Source organism: Clytia hemisphaerica, unplaced genomic scaffold, assembly GCF_902728285.1.
Source record: "Clytia hemisphaerica strain Z4C2 unplaced genomic scaffold, Clytia hemisphaerica genome assembly, whole genome shotgun sequence".
Lineage (NCBI taxonomy): Eukaryota > Metazoa > Cnidaria > Hydrozoa > Leptothecata > Clytiidae > Clytia > Clytia hemisphaerica.
The window spans coordinates 253,372-281,302 of NW_027103824.1; the positions used below are offsets into that span (position 1 = coordinate 253,372).

The 27,931-nt window shown below is 35.1% G+C and overlaps 1 protein-coding gene across 1 annotated transcript; it reads left to right on the forward strand.

Moving 5' to 3' along the window:
• On the forward strand, positions 1–27,823 carry LOC136806680 (von Willebrand factor D and EGF domain-containing protein-like). The gene is made up of 24 exons (XM_067063263.1): positions 1–60; positions 251–343; positions 753–953; positions 2,259–2,471; positions 2,858–2,917; positions 3,679–3,941; positions 6,229–6,315; positions 7,012–7,175; positions 9,400–9,553; positions 13,177–13,314; positions 14,644–14,835; positions 15,281–15,516; positions 16,694–16,905; positions 18,359–18,651; positions 18,860–19,100; positions 19,552–19,688; positions 20,976–21,254; positions 21,695–21,800; positions 21,994–22,348; positions 22,910–22,977; positions 23,429–23,821; positions 24,337–24,535; positions 25,041–25,339; positions 27,391–27,823. The coding sequence occupies exons 2-24, from the start codon at positions 280–282 to the stop codon at positions 27,579–27,581; spliced, it is 4,545 nt and encodes a 1,514-aa protein (XP_066919364.1). The 5' UTR covers positions 1–60; positions 251–279; the 3' UTR covers positions 27,582–27,823.
• The last annotated feature ends 108 nt before the right edge of the window (positions 27,824–27,931 follow it).

Sequence of the window (27,931 nt, forward strand, 5' to 3'; positions counted from 1 at the left end):
ATCAATTTCAATTAAAGAGCTAAACAAGTCAAGACAAAGAAGTTTGCTTTCAAAAACCAGGTAAAAACATTTATCCCTAGTTGACGGATTTAAGGTACAGAGTATAGTTCTCGAGTAGTTTTTAGTTAGCTTAATTCATTATAAATGACCAAGTTCTCAATCTTGGCAGAGAGGTGAGCCCTTATGGGAAAGAAAATAGCGAACTTTTTTGCTTTCAATTATCTTGGCCCCTATCTTAACTCTTTATTAGATTTTGAATTGGCGTTTGTACCCTTCATTATGGCATACTTTCTGTTGTGGATGACGCTATGCTCAACGATACTATCATTTTATTCACTCACTGGTAAATATTGATTATAGTTTTGAATTAAATTTAATCCGGTAACTTTCAGGGGTACGAGTATACACGAGCTTTAGAGCTTCTAAAGCCTTCTACTATCGGGTATCGATAACTACAAAATCTTAATTATAAAGAAATTCCTAGCTATGACCCTTTGAAGAGTCAAAATCTAATAAATATAGCTAAAAAAAATCTCGATGACGAGACACTAGATTCTCCAATTTCTAAATTTCAGCTAACCTAACACATAACTACAATCCTATCATACCTACATCTCAATAGATTTAATGAGGGCTGATTTAATATTCTTCCACTTTTGCATCTTTCTACAATATCAAAACGGTAGAAAAAACATTCTTAGATCTAAAGTAAAAAGCTTGAAATTATAAATATAAATTTTACCGTACTTTAGCACAAGAAAATCCATGCAGTCCAGAAGTTCATGATGTATTTGATTCATCAACGATACATCAAAGAAGTACTGGCAATATAGCACCCCGAGATTCAAAGAGTTTAATCTGTGATATCAGTATCAACCATCAGGTCTGGCACAGGTTTATCAGTCCAGCTGGTAGTGAAATGCCAACTACATGCCCTCCTTCGTTTGCGTGTGGTAAGTTTTCTTCCCTTGGTTTAATACCCTGAGTATCAGAGGTTAAGTTTTCAAAGAAAATAGTAACCTCTGAAGGCAAATAATAGAAATTTTATCGCGCATGTGTCAATCTAATCACTGTAGAAAAAATCAAAGATGAAGAGCAAATATTACCACATTAATGTCTAGCAGACTGTATCAGTATGCAGTTTACTATTTACGAATTCCCCAGAAACCTCCAAGTGTAGTTGAAATGAGTTTATTTCAAAAGAAATCTTTTACATGATCCCCAAATGTATAACAGTAATTACTAAACTTTTAATTATGGAAATGTCACTTTAATTGAATCGAAATAATAGACAGACTTTATGCTATGATTCTCTATCACTGACTCTTTCTAAAAAGCATTGGTGATATTTTTTTGTTGTGTTTTCAACGACGGGAATAAAAATATCAACTTTGAACTTCATCCAAGATCTTGGATGGTCGTCATGGTTACTTTTGTCTTCGCTGATTGCGCGATGAATAGAATCTCGATTCGTCGGCACAGCGTAAATATATGATTTTGAGCTATGCTTTTCACGGTATTGGTTTAAGTCACATCTTAAGTTTACCCGCGTTAAAAGTATTGCACTCTTTTTTGCTATCATGTCGGGGTTATTATAATATTTCCTTTCAAAGTGGTTACTACATGATAGCAAAACAGAGTGTCTATTTGAAGCACAAGTACCTTTAAATACTTGTTTATCAGGTAAAAAAGTCACTACGGATGACCTCCAGTGAAAAGCGAAATTACTGTATTAATTCGAATGAATGTTCCCCTTCCTTTAAACGCCCATGGAATAAAAGCCCCTCTCTAAAGGAAAACCTTTCAATAAACACCCACTCTCCAGAGGGGCGTTTATTTGAGACAGGTAGCTGAAAGGATGAATCGTTTGAAGAGAAACTTGATAAGTTCTGTTGTAATTGTAACATTACAGTATTTAAACTAATTTTGAACCATTTTTTATTCTCAAAAAATGACATATTTTAGCTGAGAGAAAACTTTAATAAATTTCCCTTAAATTTGAAAAATTTGAAAAATTTATTTAGTAAACACCTCCTTCTTTAAAACGCCCCACTCGAATTAACGCCATCCCTTATAATGCAAAAAAAGTTTAATAAACGCCTGGGGTGTTTAATCGAAGTAATAATTTGTCCGTTTCCAACTTTTCTCCTTGTCCCAGTAATTTGGTGATATGATTGCTGTCTTAGTTTGAATGTTTTTGACGAGAATAGAGCACTCGTGGCAGTTATGACCTTCGATAGTTTTACGTTATACCATAGGAACTCGCTATCCTGTTTGGCTTAATGATACACACCCGACATCATATAATCAAGCAACAAACGTCAAAGCTTGTATTAACGTTGAAGGAGTTTGTTGCTTAGAAGAAATACAGATTCAAGCAGCAAGGTGTAGAGACAATGTAAAAAACGAAGATTTTTTTGTGTACAAATTAGCACAGCTGACTTGGGCGTGTCCAGTTGGTTATTGTATAGGTAAGATATGCTCATCATTAAGTACCACCAGTACAATGAATATCATTCTATTTCAAGCTCTCTTTCCCCTTCCTGGTGTATATTTTATAGGTACTTTACAGGTAAGAATTTTCATGTTTTCAACTGGAAAATAGATTATACCATGTTCAGACATTACGGTTCCATATCTTTCCGAAACGAAATGGTTCCAGAAGGCATGTGTAAACGTCAAAATTCAAAATGTCAAAAAAGGACACAGTACAAAACGGATTCGCTTCGCTATTTTCATCGAAACGGAACAGCTCATTTTTATTTGCTCGAAACCAATATTAAAGAAAACAATATCGGAGCAATACAAAACCGTGACGTCTGAGCATAGTCTTAATCATGTTCGTTTTCATGTGCAGGAAAAGAAGTAAGATGTCCGACTGGTCAAACATCAGCTACTGGATTTACACCTTGTCACGGTAGGTTTTGACTGTTAAGCATAAACAAGTAATTTGTATTTTTAGCAAACAATAATGCATAGACTTCTTTATATACACGTTTTTTTAATCTTTCATTTCATTCACTCTCTTGGTGATCTCTTGAGCAAATTTCTTGAAAGCCACATTGACAGCATCAACAGCATCTTGAGCTGAAGGAGCTTTTCAAAAAATAAGGAATTGTTAAGGAACTGCTCAGGCTGAGAATAAGAAAACAAGTTTTAAGGAATCCAATTTTTGCGAATCCAAACTGAGCAGCTATGTAAGTAAGGAACTCGATAAGGAACTTTGAGGCTGAAATTCTCTGTAAAAATAAGGAACGTTTTTTTAATCTTTCATTTCATTCATTCGCTTGGTGATCTCTTGAGCAAATTTCTTGAAAGCCACATTGACAGCATCAACAGCATCTTGAGCTGAAGGAGCTTTTCAAAAAATAAGGAATTGTTAAGGAACTGCTCAGGCTGAGAATAAGAAAACAAGTTTTAAGGAATCCAATTTTTGCGAATCCAAACTGAGCAGCTATGTAAGTAAGGAACTCGATAAGGAACTTTGAGGCTGAAATTCTGTGTAAAAATAAGGAACTTCAGGCTCAGAGCAAAGTTAAGGTTCCTTATTAAAAAAAAAACGTGTACTCAAGAAACCTTTTACTCTTTGAGGAGAAAGATTTGTATTAATATTAATTCAAATGTATTGATAAATTTTTTCTTTGAATGTAAAAAGTTTTTGTCAATTTCTGATTACAGATGAGTTTCCAAAACAAAGATCATTACCTAAAGTGAGAGTAGATGTGCACAACTCGAGAATCCGTTTTACATGCGACTTTGAGATAGAAACTATCCGAGCTAACAATAGATACAATGTAACCTGGTATTCCACTACTGGAACGGCAGCACCCAAGATATTAAAAGTAGATCCACTTGAGAATAATCAAACCAAATCTTACCTGAAAAACGAAAATACATTGAGAACGGCCGGGAATGAAAGAGCCTTTTGCTTGAATCAAAACGTAAGTAACTTTATTTACAGGCCTTTGTGCTTATCAACAACAGCATTTTCAAAGATTGACTTAAAGGGACATAACAGTAGTAAAATGTAAACATTGCGCGAACCACGTGTCATTAAAGAGAACAATTAAAATCACGTGTCCAAAACAAACTTGTAAAACAATTGAACAATCAAAATTAGCCATATTTGGTTTTATTTTTTATTTTGACATGTGACATTTGTTTTGATTTTGTATCCGCTGCATACAGTTTGTTTACAAATTTCGCAAGTACTGTTATGTCCCTTTAAGAATAACCAAACAAAATCTTACCTTCAGAACAAAAATGTGTTGCAAAAGACCTTATCGGAGTCTTTTGATTTTTCTAAAAAACTGATGCGTTGAGGGATTGTTTCGAGTATATTACAATAGAAATCTCTTAGGAATTCCTCCAGGGAATTCTATTGTAATACACTCGAAACAATTCCACAATGCGCATCGCCTTTTTAGAAAAACCAAAAACTCCGATAAGGTCTAATGAAACAAAGCACAAGCAGAAGTTTTGCTTGAATCGAAACGTATGGGTGTTTTTCCACTGATGGCTTAGGCTGACATGATCAACGAAACGTGTAATCAAAGGCTGATCAACCCAAAACCATTGAGTTTCAAGCCCGAAGGGCTAGAGGTCAATCTCTTTGGTAGGATTTGAAGCCAACAAATCCTACCAAAGTTGCGCGGCCTGGTTGCGACCCGCCTGGTTTTTACACAAATGACAGATTGAAACTAAAATTTAACGCTTAATTTCGAAAAAAATATCAATCGTAAACAAAGGAATTGCTAGATTCAATCCGTCATCAAAAATACAGCGCATATTTTAAGGCTTCAATTTTTCTTGCCTGAGAAAGGTTAGAGATTGACCTCTAGCCCTTCGGGCTTGAAACTCAATGCCCAAAACTATTGATATATTTTGTGGATGAAAAGAGATGATTACAGTTTTATGTTTTCTTTTGTAAAAAATAATTTCATTTCCCACAGCAACACAGGGAACATCGAAAACTCTTTTGTGTATTTCTTCATCCACTTATTCTCATTCTTTGATTCAAACATGTCTCTCGACCATGGCTGCGTTTAGCCCAATTGGCATTTGTAATTTGGCATTTGCTCATGAGGGATTCGATTTTGATAGCTTTTCCATTGTATTTTCTGTCATGGCATTCAAGGAATCGTCTTTTAAGAGTCATTACTGAAAAGGTGATTCCCTCAAGTTCAACTTTGACAGATCAAACAATGAAAAGCATGGAATTTCTCAAAAACTACAGTCATTAAGACTGAAACTTTTTGCCGTAGGGCTAGGCTATGGCAAATCTTGCAAATTTTACAATCTATAGAAAGAACTGAATAAAAAACGTGCAAATACTTTAAAAAATCAAAAATGTCATTTTTTCTCTTTGTTTTGGTTCCTTTGTTTGATTTAAAAAGCCAGAAAAGGGGATTCCTTTGCTCAAAATGTCATTTCAAATGCCAACGAAATGCCAACACGCTGGCATCATTAGGCATTTGACAAACCGAACAGTTGCGCGGAACAATAGAATTCAAAAGAATACTGCACGCAATTACAAATGCCAGGCTAGTCTAAACGCAGCCCATGTATCTAATACGAGGTTTGAAAACGTCTGCAAAATACAAAAGATTTAACAATTTTTCTCCAGTGTTGCTTTGAGAGGTATATATAATTTTGTAAACATCCTTTAAAGTTCACTTTCTAAGCGGTTTTTATTAGAGCGGCAAAGAATTTGCAACGCCTTCAAATATTCCTATCTTTTGAGTTTTAACCTTAACAATATTCTCAAAATGTTTTTGCATTTTTGTGAGTATTTTGTGCAATTTCTCGAAACTAGGTGTTTTAGAGTCCGCAAAACATGCTCTTAACTTGTTCTAATATTAGATCATTGAAGCACTACCTTATCGGGGAAAACTTCGTCGGTGAAAATTTTCGTCGGGGAAAAATATTCGTCACTTGCTGGTAGTTGGTAAACGCATTAAGGCTGGGGAAAATTTTCGTCGGAGAAAATATTCGTCACTTGGCCAAAATTTCGTTACTTTTCCCCGACGAAGTTTTCCCCGATAATGTATGTTCTTATAAAGTCTTCTCTTATGAAAGAACATTATTAGTTTTGTGTCTGAGAAAATGGATTTTATTTCTATTCTGTTAGCGAATGGTAAGTCGTTCAGAGCAACTCGTTGATATTTTTCTGGTTTTCAATCTCCGGTAAACTTTTTACTTTCGTAAAATTCACTTTTCTGGTTTCAGATTTTCTGCGAAGTTCGTTCTTTCTTTGCTGGAAGTGAAGATAAATCAGATCTCAAAAGAAGTAATGTCTTCTACGCAGGAATCAAAGTAAGTTTTTGGTTACATTTATGGAAAAATGAGAAGATTTTTGATTTTGCACTACGGAAATCATAACCGTGTTTTGTTGTTCTAAAATTTACTTTGTATACTATTACAAAAACCAGCCGCGCTGGAAATTTAGCCCAAAAGGATAGAAGACGAAGTAAAAATAAAAGATCAAGCTTTGATAGAATCCAGGCAGCTTTAATGAGCGCATTCATTTGCTTGAAACATTCAGACGAACAATGATTGGCGCACATTAGAATCTATCCAATTTTAAATCAAAAGTCGGTAGAGCAAATTTATCCCACCTTTATTCACAATACCCTCCGGGCATTTGAGAGCTGTCAGGAATGATGGCATGATTCCATTCTAATTTTCTAAGAGGCGATGAACCCGTACCCGTACCCTTCACTTGCCTAGGTACTCCTTCGGCTCACACGTTATTGTTACTATTATTGTTCTTTACGCTCCTTTTCATACAATTGTACAATTAAAAAGCCAGATATGGTCTACAGTCTTTTTCTCTGATTATCTTTATCGCGCTAAGTAATCCCAATAAATTGTTTCCCGAAAATAATCTGAAATCGGAATTATAACCTTTATCCAAATAACCAAAGAAAAAAACTGTCGAACCGATTAAAGAGTCATCGGGGCTGACTAGTAAAGCTAATGCTTACTTTTTATTTTTCTCTTTCTTTTAAGGTCAGTCCTACAAACATCATAATATCAGAGAAGGGTCCAACTCAAAATGTGACCTTGACATCAACAGTACCCATTGTTTGTAACCATGGATCAACAACATGTGGAGTAAACATTAGAATAGAGAAAAATGAGACTCAAGCAATGACAACTCTCTGTTCTTTGAGGTTTGAAAATCTTTTCTAATATTCTTAATATTCTTAAAAGTTTATCCCAGTTCGAATAAGTATCCCCATTGGTTCTTCCTCGAAGACCTCTAGACTTGAATATATATACTAGCCATAACTTTCATTAAGGTGCCACCGCAGCAAAACGAACACATAGAGTTGAATTTGCGATCAACAGGAATGATCTTAGCCGGCTACAGTAACTTTTGTTAAGAGTGACCTCTCATCTGAGACAAAATTCTTTCAAATGCTAACAAATGTATCAAGGGAGTGATTTACAGTCTACTAAGAGTGACATCCGTGCCTTGTCTTACACGTTTTTTATAAGAACAATTTTATAAGAATACGAGGCTGAAATTTGGCCAAAACCTAAGAACAAATTAAGAAGAATCTGAGCCTCAGATATCAGAAATTACTGAGAAGTACAGGTTTCCATTTTCATTAATATTGACATTTAAGCCTGAAAAACTCATATAAAATTAAGAGCAGCCCAGCCAGAATCATATGACTTACTGGTTTTTCCTATAAAAAGCGTATATCTGAAAGATACTGCTCTTTATATGTTATTTTACTAATATACACGTGTATCAACATAACTGTTCGAATACTTTGAGTAGAGTAATATTTTTAACCTATGAAGAGCGCTTAATAACTACTTGTGGTATAAAAAGGGAATTTCCCAGAAAAAGGGAATTTCCTTAGATTCATTTAACTCTCCAGGGATAAGAAAAAGACAAACTGAGATTTCAAAACGAGCAATCAGATCAAAATAACTCCGGAAAAGTCTGTTTGATGATGATAAAACAATAGAGAGACCGTAAGATAAGAATGCTACCGTTAAGCGGAACTAAAATACTGAAAAACGCGCGCAAAAACAAACGCAAAATTATGAGATGTTTTCCCAACTTTCTTATGCGTGAAGCTATGAATGCCATCCTCGGGAGCTTTAGGCTCCCTGCGGTGGCAATAAAGAAAAGTTGAAACTTGTCTATTAAAGTCTATTCACGATAAGTGTGCATTCTTTTTTCTTTTACCTATAACTTTTGAAGGAATTCTTCAATCGTTATAAAATTAGTATCGTTGGAGAGATATTTCTGGGTGGAACAATTTGAAATAAAAAAATCTTCAAAAGAATTCTAAAAATGAAGATGAAATGAAGAAGAAGGAAATGAAGATCTTGAAGAAAAGTGCTATAACTATTATTTTCACTGAAGAAAATCCTTGATCATCGAACGTCATCATTGTGAAAAAATTTCTCAAAAATAATCATTCAGTCAAAAGATATCAAACAAAGTTATAAGCTAATTGACGTCTAAAAGCACTTTTTTCGCTGTTTTCTGTTGTTCTTTGGGGTCAATCACTTATTAACTTTGTATCATAACTTTATATTGAATAAAATATTTTAATGAAATTTCCTCACAGTCATGACCTCCAAAGATCAAAAAATCTCTTCAGTGAAAATGAAAGTTATAGCACTTTTCTATCAAGATCTTAAATCTTTTCTTCTTCATTTTCATCTTTATTTTTAGAATTTTTTAAAGACTTTTTTATTTCAAATTGTTCCACTCACAAATATCTCTCCAACGATACTAATTTTATAACGATTGAAGAATTCTTTCAAAAGTTATAGGTAAAAGAAAAAAGAGTGCACACCTATCGTGAACAGACTTTAAAAGTTTTGAATTCCTAAATTAGTGAATTTTCATATTTATCGTGTATAAAATGTGTTTTTCTGACTGATCTACTCAATAAAACCATGACATATTATATATTTTTTGTTAGGCCAACTATTCCTGAATTTAAGAAGGTAAGATTCGCTTCAATTTTGATGAAGAAGAAAATGAAAACTTTTTGAAAAAGAGTATTTCAAATTTGAGGACCTTATTTTCGGCGAAATAAAAACATTTTAAAAGATTTTTTGCACTTAAAAACTGATTAAAAAGTTTTTCGTCTCTAAATCATGAAAATAGTGGTTTTTGACCAATTTTTCATCCCAATTTTTCGTACAAAAAGATTCATAACTTTTGATACATCAATTTAGAATTTTTGGATTTTCGGCCTTAAAATATTTTTAACTTGTTCTGAAGATTTTGATCATCGAGATCTCCTGTTCTTATATTCTTTGTTCTTATAAAAAACTTATAGGTTTTTGGCTATGAGTCGTTGTCGAAAACAAGTTTATTTAGTTATCGATTGCACTTTATCTTACTTTATCTATACTTAGATTTAAACCTGGAGACAAAACTAAAACAATGAACGTTGCTGCAACAAAAGACTTCATAGATGATAATGATCGGTCATTGAAGATTAAATTTAACATACCTAGACATGCAAACCCTTTGGATTGGTTTTGTACATCTCCGATTCCAGAAATTACGGTACACGCTTTTTTTAAAGAATGGTGTCTTTACTTTGTCTTGGATATTCTTAATTTTTTTTGGAAAATCATCCCAAAATATTCTTAGGGTATATTTTCTTAGGTTAGGGTCGCAATTCGAAAAGTTCAACCAAAATCTAACAAGAAATAAACAAGTGAAGCAAAAAATGGCATTTTTGTGAGAATTTTGAGCCTTACTTCTGAGGGAAAACTGGCAATTTAAAGCTAAAACTGCTCTGTAAATGACATTCTAAGATTTGTTGCCTAGTTCCATGGTGGTAGATATTCTTACGATATATTTACGATATGAATTTTTTTGGCCTTTATCATCATAGAGACATTCTTATAAAGTGTATTCTTATAAAAAAGCGTGTATGCTATCAGAAAATTATTGGAATAGAGAAAAGCGTCAGCAGAAGATTCAAACCTTCAAATCTTCGCTCTTATATCAATTTCATTAGCAAATGATTTAAAGATTGCACGATACAGGTGTTTCAGCATTTTCCCTACTAAGCAGATATTCGACAAGAAAAATCGAATATCGAAAATTATTCAGTCGACCTTGATGATATTCAACGAAGCGAAGCTGAGCAACCGATTTTTCACGTTGAATATATGGTTTATTGTTCACCAAATAGCAGAAAATGATTCAATTTTTCCCTATTTCATTCCGTCTTTCTCTCCTTATATGTCATTTTCGAACGTAGTAATATCTAATTTAAAGATGTCAATTTCATTGTTTTTTGGCCCAGCTAGCTTTAGCGTAGTGGGCCTTTCATTAGCATTCTGCCCGGTGTCAGTGTGTAACAATTTACTAGGCGATACGCGTTTTCAAGCACAGCACAGGCTAGTACATATTGTGAAGGATTTGATTGGCTGTTAGAACATGATTGACAGAATAAAAAACAATTGAAATCGTCTTTATTGGTTAAAAACATAAAAGGAGAAAATACAATTAACTATTAAAACTATAAGAATATAACAGATGTAGTACGTTTTAAGAAAAACAATGTGATTTACACAGAAATAACCGTAACAAACCTTCTCTTTAGGAAGATGTTCTTTTAAAAAAGTTGTTTTTACATTTCTCTATCATGTGAACAGTTCAGTTGTTCACGTGTTAGTAAAAAAACTAACATTTCTGTATATAAGATTAAATATTATGAATTATTTCTCATTGCTGTAAATAAGAGATAGCCGAATGGTCTAAGGCGTCTATGGCTTGTATTAGCGACTCCAGGTTCAAATCCCCTCTGCTACTCAAGTCTTGTTAAGTTCATATTTTTATTCGCTGGGCCTTCATGCCCTCTGGGCTTCTTGTTTTCTCTTTAATTACAAAATGTTCCAATTTCCTTTCCGTTTTATTAAAAGAACTCTCTTTTATCTGTTTTTTATATATATCACATTTAAATAATTATTTGATCAAAAGACTATTTTCTTTATGTCCTCTGCTACAAAAGAGATATTTTGCTATCGACCTGAGACCCCTTAAGTGACTAAGTTTGCTCGTAAGTGACACAGTCAACTTGGTATGGGTTGTAAAAATGTTGTACTATGTTGACCTGAGGCCCCTATGTGACTAAGTCAATTTGGTATGGCTTGTAAAAACGCTGTACCATGTTGACCTGAGACCCCTAGATGACTAACTTGGTATGGCGAAACACACGGTATCGAACAAATTTTAATAATACGTTTTACGATACCATTCGAATGAGTAAACATCTACAATCCGTGCCATAATATATTTGCACTTTTGGCTAATTTACCATTTTTCGAAAATTGAAGTTTGAGCACAAATGTCAATTTCAGGCCCTTCATCGATTATTTCGATCTGGGAGGGATTTATTGGTTTCTAGGCTATATTTCAAGCGCTACTGGACCATTTTTGAACTTTTGGATTCTCAGATTGTTGTTAAAACTCAGAGTTAAAACTCTACCCTTCCAACCTACTTTAGAGCACTTACAAATCGATTGTGGTTTCAAAACACCCCGCTCAGGCAAATTAAGGCACGTCCAAATTTACCATAATTTTTTATCACCGTTTCCACTTGTCATAGCATATCACTTCATGCATCGAAAGAAGCCTATTGGAGTGTAGATCACTGGAATAGCTGTGCCATAATTAATTTTTTCACCCAAAAAAAGATATTAGACAAAAACCAAAAAATGCCGACATCAGCCAAACTTGTTTTTTGAATAATTCCAGTTTGGCTTATGGTATAAACATGAAATTTGGACAAAAGTTGCATATCAATAATAGGAACATTTTTGCATATTTTTTTTTTCAAATTTTGCTGACATCAGCAGAAATCAGCAAAATACGAAATTTTGCAATAAAGTGCTGACGTCAGCAAAATTTCAAAGAATTTTTTTTTTAAATGATCCTTTTAATGGTGTGCAACTTTTGTCCAAATTTCATGTTTTTACCATAAGCCAAACTGGAGTTATTCAAAAAACAAGTTTTGCTGACGTCAGCATTTTTTGGTTTTTGCCTAATATCTTTTTTTGGGTGAAAAAATTAATTATGGCACAGCAATTACAGTGATCTACACTCAAATACGCTTCTTTCGATGTATGAAGTGATATGCTATGACAAGTGGAAACGGTGATAAAAAATTAAGCTAAGTTTGAAAAATCTGGACAGGCCTTAATTTGCCTGAGCGGTGAATTTCCCTTTTGTGCCAATTATTTTGTCACTGATTGTAGTGAAATGTATTAGAGTACAGGTTTGAACTTTCGATTCTTCCGCTGACGCGTTTCCACTTTTTTTCTGATGGAATTTATCAAACTCTTTGTATCTCTTGTCCTTAGATGTTAACCTGATAACAGATTACGTGTATATTTTCTGGCCAAAAACTCTAAAGCTTTAAAACACCCCTGTCTCAGTGCCCCGGTGGCATGATTTCAGTACATGATTTTTTTCAGTACATGGTTTCAGTACATGATTTTTTCCTACGTCACTGCAGTAATCAAATTTTTATTGCACTCATTTGTAATCACCCTAAATGGCTTGGGAATTCAAGAACTGTTTTTTATTGTCGCTGTCTTTATTCAATTTATATCTCAATTCACAAATGAGTGCAATAAAAATTTGATTACTGCAGTGACGTAGGAAAAAATCATGTACTGAAACCATGTACTGAAAAAAATCATGTGCTGAAATCATGCCACCGGGGCACTGAGACAGGGGTGTTTTAAAGTCGGGGGCAATAATATACAATCTGAAGAATATGGTCGCGCGTGTGTTTGTGGACCACGTAAAATTTATTTAAGAAAAAAGGGGCCGAGTTCAATTCCGACAGGGAAGGGTGTCATGGCCGACAACTTTTTAGCGAAACTTTAATTTTGACGTTTTCTGCACGCGACAAAAATTTGACTTAACATTATGTGTAGCGTAGGGGCATTTTCCTCAGATGTTAATTTTCAGCGATCTTATTAGCTTCAGCGTATTGCGTCAAGAAAACTCCACAGCTGTTATAAGATTATTTGATGTAGAATAAAAAGTTTAATGAATTAGTAAGGTAAATATTACATTCGATTGGGTTAATAAATCTCAATCTATCAATTTTGACTTATTGTTTATTGAACATCTCATTAACGTTGTTTCTCCCTTTAACATTACAGGTCACTGCAAAAGATGCACCAACAAGACAATGCAGATCTACTGGTGACCCATACATTAACACTTTTGATGGCACTTGGTTTCCACATTACAAAGTTGGAGACTATGTTCTTGTAACTTCAAAGGCAAGACTTTTTGAAGTAAGTTTGTTTTAATTTGTCTGATGAACCCGACAAATCATTCATGTCCCAGTCCTTTGGACGTCCTTAGAAAGTCCTTTTTGGACGGGAGGACGTCAAACGGGGACGGCGGACGCTCTATGGTCGTGCAAAATGAAGTCAAAATACAATTTCGTTCACTACAGCAAGGATAGAATGCGAGAATTAGTAGAACTATAGTCTATTCACGATAAGTGTGCACTATATTTTGCTTTTCTTGTCATTTCTCAATCTCAATTTCCAATGCTTCAATCTTAAAAAGTTTAGTATCCCTGGGAAGGAAGGAAGGAGCTTATTATTTTACTATTAGTTTTTTCATAGATTTAAAACAACGTAGTTCTCCAAAACAAAGGAACTGCTATATACAATCCGTCGTCGTGATTACGGCGCGTTCTATGCACTTTTGGAAGGGAAATAAGTGGCTTCAATTTCTCTTTCCTGAGAAGGGTTAACGTTTCGCCTCTAGCCCTCAATGGTCTAGACATACCATAGATCGTATATTCCCCTACCCTGAGTATCAGAGGTTGAGTTTTTAAAGAACATATCAATCTCTGAATACCAAGTAAAGAAATTTTATTGGGCATGTGTCAATCTAATCACTGTAGAACGAATCAAAGATAAGGAGCAAATATTTATGTCTAGCAGACTGTATCAATATTTTAATTTTACTATTGACGAAATCCCCAGAAACCTCCAAGTGTAATAGCATACCGCAGTGAATCTAAAAATAGACATTGATTTTTCTGTTTGACCGAAATTCAATCCCATCACCCTTTGCGTTAACTACGCCTGCATGCAAATTACACTCAACTACAAAGAAAAAGTAATGACTTTCACGACTTTTTATTAAAAACGAAAAGGATTGTGGGATTGATTTTCGGTCAAGTGTTAAAAGTAATAATTATGACGTTTGCATAACGGTGTGCTATTGAAATGAGTTTCTTTCAAAAGAAATATTCTACATGATTCCCAAATGTATAACAGTAATTACTAAACTATTAATTATATGGTAATGTTACTTCAATGGAATCGAAATAATAGACAAATCTTTATGTTATGATTCTCTATCACTGACTCTTTTTGAAAAGCTTTGATGACATTTCTGAGTTGTGTTTTCAACGACACAAAAAGAAATATCAACTTTGAACTTCATCCAAAATCTTGGATGGTCGTCATGGTTACTTTCCTCTGCGTTGATTGCGCGCTGCATAGAATCTGGATTCGTCCGCACATGTCGATATATCACTTTGACATGTGCTTTTATTCGATAATTATTCCATAGTTTAGCAGTTGTGCTATCGCTATTTTTAGGTACATGCTAGAGCTTTCGAATGTCAAAGATCTGTCTCGTGCAATTGTGGAGTAGCAGCTAGAGAGGGTGACGATGTTATGGTGGTTGATATGTGTCAAAACACTAAACCACCCATCGTAAAGTTTGCTAGTACAGTTTTACCTCAAGAAGGTAGCATAATTGAAAGAGGTCCTGATGGTAAAACATTCATCGTAAGTGCTGAATAGGTCATCTAGATTAAAATCTTCCATTCATTTTAAATGATTCCTAATATCATTGTATACCCTTATATATCTTATATCAATTCGTGTGGCAACCTATGCTACCGAAAACTATAATATTTTGTTATAAATCCAATGAATCCCCTTGGTTGCATGCATTCAAAAAATTGGGCACTTACATTTATATGGAAAATTGGACCCTTGCATTGAGCTTTTTTTGAAAATCGCACCTAAAAATTTTTTTTCTCACTTTTCACACCCTCAAAGGGTACGTTCTCTCTTTTCGTCTCTTATAAAGTACACTTTAGGAGATTTAAAACATACCCATAAGAGAATCTTAGAGCCATACCTACTGAAGGCTTCTTGAGTGTTATCCAGCCCTCTCCCTTCACTCTCCATGGTAATGAATTTTATTCGCTTACCTTTTTTATTCAAGCTTAACTTTCCTTCTGGCGCCAGAGTAACGTTTGTCTACAGAAACCCATCGTCAGACATCATCGTGTCACTTCCACCTGATGATTATCAAAATACAAGAGGTCTTTGTGGTACTTGGAATGGAAATACAAATGACGATTTCACATCGGCAAGTGGTCATGTTGTGGATCTACAGGGTTCATCGGTCTGGCTTTCTAGAAATAGAGAAAGAATGGACAATTTCACTGAAAGTTATAGGTACATTTTTAAGCTAACCTTTCAGTATTAGAGCTGTTCGTCAGCAGATAATATTCCTACTGAAAAAAATATTCAACGTTATTTAACTGATTTTTTATTAAAATTTTCACACACAGACAATACTAGGGTAAAAAATTATTCCTGCTAAAGTCTGTCCAGATATAATTGGCAGTGGAAACAAGAATGCCTGTAACTTTTGATAGTCAAATATGATTATGGAAATTCTTTTTGCTTGTTTTAGAGAATGAAAAGCGCTATATTTGAATGTATTTTTGGTTGAAAAATTCGCGATTTTTAGCGGCTAAATTTGCGATTGTAAAAATTGAGCTTTTTTTCTACTTATGCTATAACGTTCATTTTTACACCAGTGGTAGTTCAACCTTAGTTTAAGAAGTTTGTAAAATTTCAAGGCAAACAGAAAAGTCCTTCGGAAGATATGGGACCCGAAATACCCCTTAGTAGCACTTTTCTGTGAAATATCAAATCTCCAACTTATTACTAAAAACGGGGGTAGTGATATGATTGATAAAACAGTTTTTCGATCATAACACATTTTACGATCTCGCTTTAATGACCTCATAACCAAACTTAGTGTTTAGTGTTTTGGGAATTAGCAAAGTTCTTTAATGACTTAAGAATAACAAAGGCAATATAAGTTCATGCTTATCTTTTAAATAAAAACAATTATACTGTGATTTCACATTGTTTCGAAATAATCAATGATACCAATGCACCAACACTTAACATTTTCCAACTTTTAATTGCACTGTTCAGAAAAGATAACATAACCCCCTTTTTTAGTAATAAGTTGGAGATTTGATATTTCACAGAAAAGTGCTACCAAGGGGGATTTTGGGTCCCATATCTTCCGAAGGACTTTTTTGTTTGCCTTGAAATTTAACAAACTTCTTAACCTAAGGTTGTACTACCATTGGTGTAAAAATGAACGTTATAGCATAAGTAGAAAAAAAGCTCAATTTTTACAATTGCAAATTTAACTGCTAAAAATCGCGAATTTTTCAACCAAAAATACATTCAAATATAGCGCTTTTTATTCTCTGAAACAAGCAAAAAAAATTTCCGTAATTATATTTGACTATCAAAAGTTACAGGCATTCTTGTTTCCACTGCCAATTATATCTGGACAGACTTTAATATACATGCTTTGCTAATTTAGATTTAAAGACTTCAGTCGAGAAAGTCTATTCTACTACCAAGGAGCAAAAGTAAAAAGCTGTACTGCAACAAGAATTCCTTCCTACTGCTCATGTAAAGGTGATGGTGATTTCCTAACAGATGACTCGGAATTTCAATGTGATAATAGTGGACTGGTCAATCGTCCAAAATACCAAGTCAATGGACAGAAATATGCTGAACTAGTCTTTACAGGTATAATATCGCATATTCTCTTTTTTTAATTATATACAGTGTCAGTGAAAAATCTTTTTGACGGGAATCTGGATTTTCCAAGAAATTTTCAGTGGCAGAATTTCTGTGCCCGTTTAGACGGTTTGACAGAATTTAAGGAAAGAAATTGACAAAATTTTCGAAATGGGTACTCCCCAAGCAATTACTCCGAAAGTATCCTTCAGACATTGTGTGTACCTTTTTCTTATTTTTCATCAGGTTTTTTTCCGTTTATGAAGGCCAACTTTATAAAAAAAAACAATTTTATTCCAAAAGAATTGAATTCGAGAATGAGGTAGTATAATGGGGGGTTTGTAGGGGTTCGAAATACCGTTTTCCCGTCAAAAATTTTGCTGAATCCCGGAATCCCGAAAATGGAAAAAAAAATAACACCGTCACACGGGTTTGTACAAGTTCAAATACCGGCAAAATGACAAAAAAAAAGGCCAAATACCGTCACCGTCAGATTTTAAAATACCGTCACACCGTAAAAGTACAACCCCCCCCCCCCAGTATACGATGGAAAGGAAACGATAGCACAATAGATAGTTTTATGAATTTTCAAATAAAAAGTTTACCAAAAATATCTAAGAACATTATCATTATCTATGTGTATTAAGTAAATACCATATAATATTTAGTCGGATGGAATTAGAATTTTGAAAGCTTTAGACATTAATCATCTATATAAGGATGTTGAGCCTTTAGTGCCTATTGCCGACCGCAGTGCAGTGGTAGAGCATCCGGCTACGGTTCACAAGGTTGTGGGTTCAGTCCTCGGTTGGGTTACACCAAAGATTCCCAGAATGGTACTTGATGCCTTTCTGCTTGATGCTCAGCAATAAAGAGGAGGATCAAGGGTAAGTGGAACAATTCAGGAAGAAAGAGTGGCGCCCTCCCGTACCTTCGGGTAGATAGCTATCGAAAAAGGAGCCTTCGGGTCGCCTCCAACTGAGGTCGACGACTTACTTCAAGCAAGGAAAATGTAGAAAACTCTGAACGAGAAAAATATATCCGATCTTTATAAAATCAACATCGAAACATTCAAGAAAAAAAATCGAACTGTCAATAAAAAGATCAAATAATTCTTTTCATAACTTTTTTGATAACCTGTGGTGCTTTATGTATGAAAAAAAAACATTTTTGAGCATAAAAGTGTACATAATATGATCTCTAAATTACCAGGGGCGACATAAAGATTGACCAAAAAGGTCAACGTTTTTCCAAAAAGAATTTGAAGGGGTATGTAGCTTTAGTGACCTTTCTCTGGCCAATTTCGATATTTTTAAGGCCTCCTGTTTGACATTTCTTAGACCAAATCTTTTGCCTTCAGCGCCAAGATTATAACAAGTGTAACAAAGGGGCGAAACAGAGCTTCAAAAAATGAAATCTGTAAAAAGTGAAATACAACAATAAATGCACTATCAATTTTAAGGACACGAACATTGTGGAAAGCGCCGTAGAAGACGTCGAAGCGCCGAAGAAAACGACCGAAATGTAATTATAATGCCAGATGAGGATCCTTCTTCGAGTATCTATGATTTTAATCCACCTCAAATAACAACACCACCACCTACCTTTCCAACCAGCAGTGGAATTACTCAACAACAAGCCGAGCAAAGTTGTGAAAGAGCATTAAGGGACTCGACAAGTGGAAGAGCCTGCCTTCGAATTTTACCAACATTGGACATAACTCCTTTTATGCAGCAATGTATTGAAGACACAAAGGTTTCTTTTCTTAATAATTCTTTTCATTACTCTACTATGAGCTATTCAGATTACAATTTTTCCCATCTGAAGTATTCTTACGTTTTTATGTGCTACCTGACCTCACTAATCAGCAACACAACAAAAATCGAAAAGATTCCGATCCCTTCACCCTTTAACTGAATCATAAGTTAAATGAGAAATCACATCACTAAACTTTACACCAAAGGTACTTGACGACTCAAGGACTTCAATAATATCTGCTGTAGCAGCTATGATGGAAGAATGTGAAGAAGAAACACTTCGAAACGTCGCGTTATGGACAGCTGACGATGATGGCAATCTTCAGCCACCACAAGCTGTCGGTGATGCATTATGTCCAAGTGATTGCAGTGGTAACGGGAGATGTGTGAATTCTACTTGTGTGTGCGATGCTGGATTCTTATCTGTTGACTGTTCCATCAACGAAGGTAAACTGCAGCCAATTTTGAAACAATTTCATGTTCAAATTTAAAGACATCTAGACACATGTTTGGAAAACACAATAGACTTTCGTATAAAAGTTACTTTACATTATTCTCAACTTCAGTTGAGCTAGAATCTGACAATGTGTAAAAACGTCCAAAAATGACCGAAAACTTTGGGGCAGGCTGGAGACTTCAAAAACGGACGAATTCGGCTGAAATTTTGCACACTTGGTTCTTGGGCGAATCCGTGGGGGTACTTTTTTCCATTTTTCAATACTTAGATTTTTAAGGGCGTGGTCACGAGTTTTCGTCAAAACGAAGCCTTTTTTATTGGAGCCTATCAATTTTACAATTGGGCCTACGAATGATTAAAAAATACCGAAGTTGAGATCAGTGCGGTAACACGTTCGTCAGTTATAGATGATACATGTTATATTTACATATGATATTTTAGGAGATCCACCAGTTCTAGAAAAGGTTGCATCAGATGGTCTATGTGATATTCGAAAGCAAGATTGTCTAAGGGCCCGTGTTATTGGCCGGAATTATGTGGAGTCTGATAAACTGGCGTGTAGAACAAAGAAATTGAAAGTAAGTCATTTTTTATCGAATAATATCCAACTGCCAATTATGTAGCCTGTTTCACTCCTACTACCCTGAGTATCAGAGGTTAAGTTTTCAAAGAATATATTAACCTCTGAAGACCAATAATAGAAATATTATCGCGCATGTGTCAATCTAATCACTGCAGAAAGAATCAAAGATGAAGAGCAAATGTTACCATATTAATGTCTAGCAGACTGTATCAGTATGCAGTTTACTATTTACAAATTCCCCAGAAGCCTCCGAGTATAATTAACATGAGTTTCTTTCAAAAGCAAAAATCTTTTACATGATCCCCAAATATATAACAGTAATTACTAAACTATTAATTATGGAAATGTCACTTTAATTGAATCGAAATAATAGACAGACTTTATGTTATGATTTTCTATCACTGACTCTTTTTAAAAAGTACTGGTGATATTTTTTAGTTGTGTTTTCAACGACGGGAATAATAATATCAACTTTGAACTTCATCCAAGATCTTGGATGGTTGTCATGGTTACTTTTGCCTGTCTTGATTGCGCGCTGAATAGAATCTCTATTGGTCGGCACAGGTCAATATATGATATTGACCTGTGCTTTTCACGGTACACTTCTACTGTTACCAATTTTACTTTTTTGAGAAATCTTTCCTTGGATCGATCTGAATTCTGAGTCTCGCTAAAACCAATTTTCTAACAATCTCGTATCTCTAGAGCAGCTTGCACCACTTTTTGATTTTACTGATAGACATGATACACATGATACCTTTTGTGAGCAACATCAGAATCATAAAAGTACGAACCAAGGGAATGGATTCGAGTTTGACTTTCTTGAAAACGCGCAACTGATCTGCTTGAAAACGAAAAATACCATTGCATTGTGAGGTGAACCTTCTTATGAACAGAACAGGCCCTATCTTAGGGGGTTACTCAGTGGCAGTAACAATTTGTTTTGATAAGCAGAAAAAAAGTGGAAAGAAGAACGGATGAACGGAGAGTTGCTTTCCAAAGACCCTTTAGCGCTAGCGCTTGGCCATACTCGAACAAACCGGGAAGGACAGTGTATCCTAACAGTCAAAACAGTTTGCATATAGTATGGCTTCTCCAAAGACGCAACAAAAATTTTGAAAATAATTCAGACTTGAAATGTTTCCTAACCGTAACTAACCCGTAACTCTTTTCGTACGAGGAAGATTTTGGTACCGGCGTTGCTTTGATATTCGTCTGGAGGTCATAAATATTATAACTCTATTTATTCACTAAATGAAATTCTTATTCGTCTGTTTTATAGGTTGAATCAAACTTATTGATAAAGGAAAGCACCACATCAAGTTTTGTAACTTCGAGAAGTGATATGTTAACCTTCCGAGATTTATCCTGTGAAATTCCTGGACAACATCTACCTTTGGTTGACCTTGATTTTTCTTCGACACAGTCGGGAAGACCAGTTGGTGGTGTTTCAATTCAATTATCAAATGATGGTGAAACTTTCTCAAATGAGAGTTCAAATTATATAGCGTACGATTCAAAATGTGTTGAATGCAACAGTTCTACTGATTGTCGTTGGAAGGTTAGAATTATTTCTTTGCAAAACCCCTGTCTCACAGCCCCTGTGGAACTTTTTCCAAAATTAGGGATATAAATTTCCATCGAAATCCAAATCTGGAAAAAAAATTCTATAATTTTAAGCTTTAAAGAATCCAGTTGGGATGGGCTTAAAGTGCAATTTTTTACATTGGATTTCGAATTGGTATTGGTATTGGTATATTGGTAATTTCGGCCAAATTTTCCAAGAGAGTCTGTAGAGGGTGTTTAACAAATGTACAACAGCTTAAACAAGACTTGGTTTGTAGTTCAAGGAAAAAAGTCATACGCTTTTTTGTAAATTGTAACCCATCGAAAACCCATTATCGGTCTAATGGAGCTTTTAATTTGTCACACTGATTTTGATCTGGTCACTAAGACATAGGGGCACAGTGTACATTCTATTCACAATTTCTATTGTTTCAGGTCGATTCATGCAGAGTAAATAATTATTGCCTTGCTGTTGATGAGCCTCATTTTATGGATTGGTGTCAGATTTGCCGTGGAAACAATACTTTCAATGAAAGAACTGGTCAGTATATATGTCTAAGACGTATGGAACTTTTTTAATGTTTTGAAGTATATGGAAAACTATTTTGTAACGGTAGTTTTTACTGACGGAATATGAAAATTCGATCGGCAAAATTTTCACCAAGTTTGTACAAAACCTGAATGATGTCTATTCTACGTAGATATTTTATCAACAACCTTTCTTCTAATTTTAGATAATTCAGCTCCTGTTTTCCGACCGACACTTACACAAAGAGCATTCCCTGGTCAAACTCTTCGTTTCACAGTTCCTGTAACAGATCCTGAACAAAAAAGATTGAAATTCAACCTCGTTGGAACGACTCCTGATAATATGGAAATATCGTCCGCTGGTGTTATAACGTGGACAGCCGCAAGGGAAAACAAAACCTATAATGTCAGAATCAGAGCAACCGACATTTGTGGAAATTTTTCAGAGGCTACATATATGTTTGAGTCAGTTTCCTGTCCATGCGAAAGACTAAATGGTGCTAAATGTGGAGCTTACCCAAATGTTACTTGCCAATGTCCAAAAGGATGCATTGGAGAAAAGTAAGTAAATTTACACTGCATATCACACCTATGTCTCACAGCCTCGGTGAAACTTTTTCCTACAGCGTGGATAAAGTTTTCTATCGAAGTCCAAATGGGGATAAAAGTTACATTGCACCTAAATCTAAAAATTCCAGTGGGATGCTTTTAGAGTGCAATTTAACTTTCGATGCGGATGAAATCAAGAAAGTCAATTTCTCAGTGGCTTTGAAATTGTAGGGTATTTTTCCAAGTGGGCTAGGTTTCCAGCGGGTCTGACCAGGATTGTAGCAAATCTTGTTTTTCAATAACTCCAGTTTGGCTAATGGTAGAGAAACCAAACCTTAACAGGAGTAAAATTCACAAGCTAAAAAGCATATCCACAAAACCAAAGGGGATTCCAAATGTAGCAATTTAAACTTCTTATAAAGACCTTGACCAGATCGAAAAACGAGCAACTAACTAGCTAACAATCTCGAGCCCCGAATAAAATCAAACGGGATTCACGTAAAAAATATGCTTTTGACGTACTCTTGCATTTCTACCCTTGACATTCATATTTTCGTGATTACTATTCCATAGCTGCACACAAGATATCCAAGGCGAAAAGTGTATCATCGAGGGTCAAAAAGAAACAAAAGAGCAGAAAAGTAAGTTTAATAGCCTCCAAAATTCAAACTGATCATTTGTTTAACAAAGAAAAGTAGAGCTTACGGCCGTAACGTTCGCATCTCAGAATAATGAACCTTTTTCCAAGTCATTGGTATTTTGCCCGGGGGGGATACGAGGGCAAAATGGGCTACGGGGATGCGCCGCTGGTCAGGGTACCTTTTTTAACCTCCACGAGTCCCAGGTAGGGTCGTAAAAACACCAAAATAGAAAAACCAGTCCCTCGTAAGGTGCCTTTTTTGGAAAATTTGAGAAAAATTTGAAATTTCAGTCTTATCCAGGGTCTTATTTTTTGCAAATTTCAGAAAGATTTTTGAAAAAACGAGTCCCACGTAGGGTCCATTTTTCAGACCTCACCGGAGCACCCCCCGTCGGTCGGCAAGGGTAATACCCCCGGGGTATTTTGATCTCAACGTTCTTTTTTAATCCTAGAATCCTATTTCAATCTCGAGTGCCAATCAAACGGACTGAAAGCAGCATTTAACTTGAGTCATTTGGAACGACATGGATTACCATACATTGTCAGATTTAAAGGCGAAGATCATGATTGCCAGCCATTGAATGGAACATATGGGAACCTTTATGGTGATGACAAACTCTGGATTGCAGCCAATTATTCAGATTGTGGGATCAAGGCTTATGAAGAAGGAGGCAAGATTGCATTTGAACAGACTATTGTGGTAGAGTACGGTACTAAGATGGATTCTTCATTGATACAAAGGCAATTCGTTGATACCTATAATGCAACATGTTTAATTGAACGAAACATCACAAGGCAATTTAATATAAGTGTGACGAAAAGAAAGGCGATTAACTCAGAGGAAGGTCAGAGACATTTCATTTTTTCATAGATAAACAGAAGAGAATGGAAGAGAAGTGAACCCTCTGAGTCATCCGGAATGGGTTCTATTTTTGTATAGATACCTACTCTAAGATAGGGAAATTACCACGCTTACCAGATACTGCTAACCCTACGCTCACGACACAACAGAGTTATTGGTGTATAGACGACAATACTCGAATTACACGGGAGTAGTTCGTAATACATCTTCGCAGATGTTGAACCTATGAGTATCGTCAACACACCACATGCAATGCTTAGCACACTCCCCATACTCTTTTATCAGAGTGATGTTAGCCAGTTCCCCTCACAAGGCATAAGTCGACCCGGGCGAAGATACATTCACGATGCCAAATGAATCATAGCACCGAGTGAGAATCAAACCCTGACCTCCCAGACGGGAATCAAGATAAACGTAGAGCTATTATAACGCCAATTATATTTTTTTTCCGAATCCTGACAAAATTAAAAACATATTTCTTACCTTCTAAAATCTTAGACGACGAAAGTGATTTTGTATTTGACTTCGACATTCTGAAAGCTGGTACTAACGCCTGGACTGGTCTTATCTACGTTGGTGAAAAGATGGACTTTGATTTGTCTTTAAACGGAGCTTCTAATTCTATCAAAACCTCACCTCAAGATTGCTATGCAACTCGATTAGATGGAACTGGAAAATATGTTTTAATTAAAGACAGGTAAAACATTTGACCGCAATAGAGCGTACTGCTAAGTTGGGCTCTTTTAACAACCAAAAATATCAAATAATCATAAAATAATCCAAAGTGGATCCTCACTGCGAAGAATTGTGCTATTTTTTTCCATGCCCACTGACTATTGTCACAGCCACAAAAAAACAAGGGATTATCAATCCCCATCGAGTTTCGGTTCGTCATTTTTACCCCTCCCACACCACTGGCTGAAAAAATTCCTACCGGGTCTGTGAGTAGGGGATCTTTTGGAGTGCCTAAATTTTACCCTTAACTCTCATGTTTATGAGTGAAATGATTCTTACTCAACTGACACAAAATGTTTTCTCAAACGTTTATCTAAATCTCACAACCCCAATACAACGCTAGATAAACTTTTAAACAACGTTGTGTGCCAGATGGGTAAGTATTGTGGCCTAAGAGTTACATTGTAGTCTGTTGGATTCAAATTGATATTCTGAAAACTAAACATAAATTTTGTTTATTTTTTCAGATGCAGCGTCGGAGGAGAAACCGGTGTCACAATAACAACAACTCCTCAAGATACACGTGAATTTTCATGGGAAATGGAAGCTTTCAGATATTTTGGTGATTCCGATGGCATCATTATCACATGTCGTATTTTAATCTGCCGAAATCGTCCTTTTGATCAATTGAGTGAAGAATGCAGAAGGTGTGGACAAAAAGCTCCATTGGCATTGCGTCGCAAAAGAAATGTCGACAATGAAGATGATGATGTCTTAACTGATAAATCAGTGAAAAGTCAGCCAATATTCATTGCTGTTAGAAACAGTAAGTTGTATCCCATAGCGATCATGTAAAGCATCTAAACGCTAACTGTTAGTAGCATTGAGTTTCAAGCCCGAAGGGCTAGAGGTAAATCTCTAACCTTTCTCAGGCAAGAAAAATTGAAGCCTTAAAATGTGCGCCGTATTTTTGATGACGGATTGAATCTAGCAATTCCTTTGTTTTCGAGTGATATATTTTTCGAAATTAAGCGGTAAATTTTAGTTTCAATCTGTCATTTGTGTAAAAATCAGGCGGGTCGCTCAAGGCCGCGCAACTTTGGTAGGATTTGTTGGCTTCAAATCCTACCAAAGAGATTGACTTCTAGACCTTCGGGCTTATACTTCATTAGTCAGTAGTCCTTGTCAAAAATTATTTTAGGAACAAAAAATTTTTGCACGATAACTAAAGTCTGTCTCGAAATAATTTGCAGCTGGAGAAAAAAATGGCTGTAACTTTTGATAGAATTCGAATCAAGTTGCGATTTTGTGCTCGTTAAAAAGATATTCGTTAGTGAAATATTATCAAGTAAAAAAATTGAGAAAAATAAGGAAAATGAAAATGAAAAATGAAGAAGAAAAAATTAACTTTTTGTAGAAATGTGGTATAATTACCATTTTTCACAGGAGTGACTTTTCAATCTTAGATCATCATCAATGTGAAAAAATTTTTATTGCTGGTTGATCGACAAAAGGCTTTTTTTTTTTGTCGTTTTTTACCAGCTTTTACTATTTTATAGAGTCAACCAGCAATAAACTTTCTTTGATATCTTTTGATTGAATGAATATTTTTGAAAACTTTTTTGACAGTGATAATGATCTAAGATTGAAGAATCACTCCTATGAAAATGGTAATTATACCACATTTCTACAAAAAGTTGATTTTTTTCTTCTTCATTTTTCATTTTCATTTTCCTTTTTTTTCTCAATTTTTTTACTTGATAATATTCCACTCACGAATATGATTTTAACAAGCACTTAATCGCAACTTGATTCGAACTATATCAAAAGTTACAGCCATTTTTGTCTCCAGCTGCAAATTATTTCGAGACAGACTTTATTAACCTTTTTTCATCAATACCAAATGTTAATTTCTAAAATATAAAGTATTATCGTCCACCTCTAGGTAACCTGAGATCAGATTGTGGTTGTTTTCTGCCCACCACGCTGAAGCTCTAAAGGGATGGGTGAAAACTTAACAATCTGACGAATATGCAATCTCGAAATCGTAAGGACTGCGTTCGTCTAAACGGACTGGGAATGACAACAAAGTTGCGTGATTGTGTTTATGAATAGGGCGCCGTATCAGTTTTTGACTTTCTGGCGCACAACAAGATTCTTGTTGTAAAATTTTCCGCGGGAGAACTATTTTCCTCAGATGTATAATTTTCAAGTGCCTTTAGAGGTTTACCGTGCACGTAAGAAAATTATGAACAGCTGTTATCAGGTTACCTCTAGGCAAAACGCACTGTCGAATATTTTTAGATATCCGATAGCAAAATATCTCTTCTGTAGGAACGAAAATATTTTTTTGATCAAATAATTATTTCAATGTCACATATATAAAAACAGATCAAAAGAAAGTTATTTTTAACAAAAGAGAAAGGAAATTCGAGCGTTTTGAAATTAAAAAGAAAAAACAATGAAATTGACATCTTTAAATAAAATAGTAAAACGTTCGAAAATATCAGAAAAAGAGAGAAAGACTGAATGAAATACCGCTTTTCTGCTAATAGACGATATCGGCTTAACATGAAAACTCAGATTTGACCCCTGAGAATTCCCCACAATGCTTTGCGCGGAAAAAAGTTCGCGGTGAAATATTTTCCGTGCAAAGCATTGTGGGAATTCTCGGGGGTCAAATCTGAGTTTTCATGTTAAGCCGATGTCGTCTATTGGTGAACGATAAACCATATATTCAACGTGAAAAATCGGATATTGAAATTATTCAGTCTCGCTTTAATGTCATCAAGCTCGACTGAATAATTTTCGATTTCCGAATTTTCTTGTCGAATACCTGCTTGATATTCAATAACTGTAATCTTTCAATTTTTTTAGCACCTGATGAAATGGATGGGGGGAGTTCCGGTGCCAAATCTTCATCTGATGGTCTTGGTACTGCTGAAACAGCTGCAATCATTGTCATAGCTGGGTTGGTTGGCTTGGTGTTATGCATTGCTATTATCAAGAAAATATTCTTTAATAATCCAACTATTAAAGAAGTTCATATAGATTCGCCTAGAGAGTAGACTTTATTATCGTTTGTCTAAAAACTACGCACGGGCGTTCTGAATGGGAATTAAGTGGTTTCCTCTCCCATTCAGAAGTCTCACATCTAGCCCTTCGGGCTAGAAACTCAATTTGTCATGTTTGAGAGAACAAAAGAGTAAGGATAAGCAGATCGGGAAATGCAAAAGGTTTTTTGATTTTTTTCTGTGTTGCTGTGAGAAGTGGAATTATTTTTTTCAATAAAGAAAACATAAACGTTTAACCCTCTTTTCATCAACAAAAAATATGAATAGTATTGTGCTATTCGTCATGTTTCATTCTTATTACATGTTTTGTTAAAACAAACTTCAAATCATCTCATTCTGTGCCT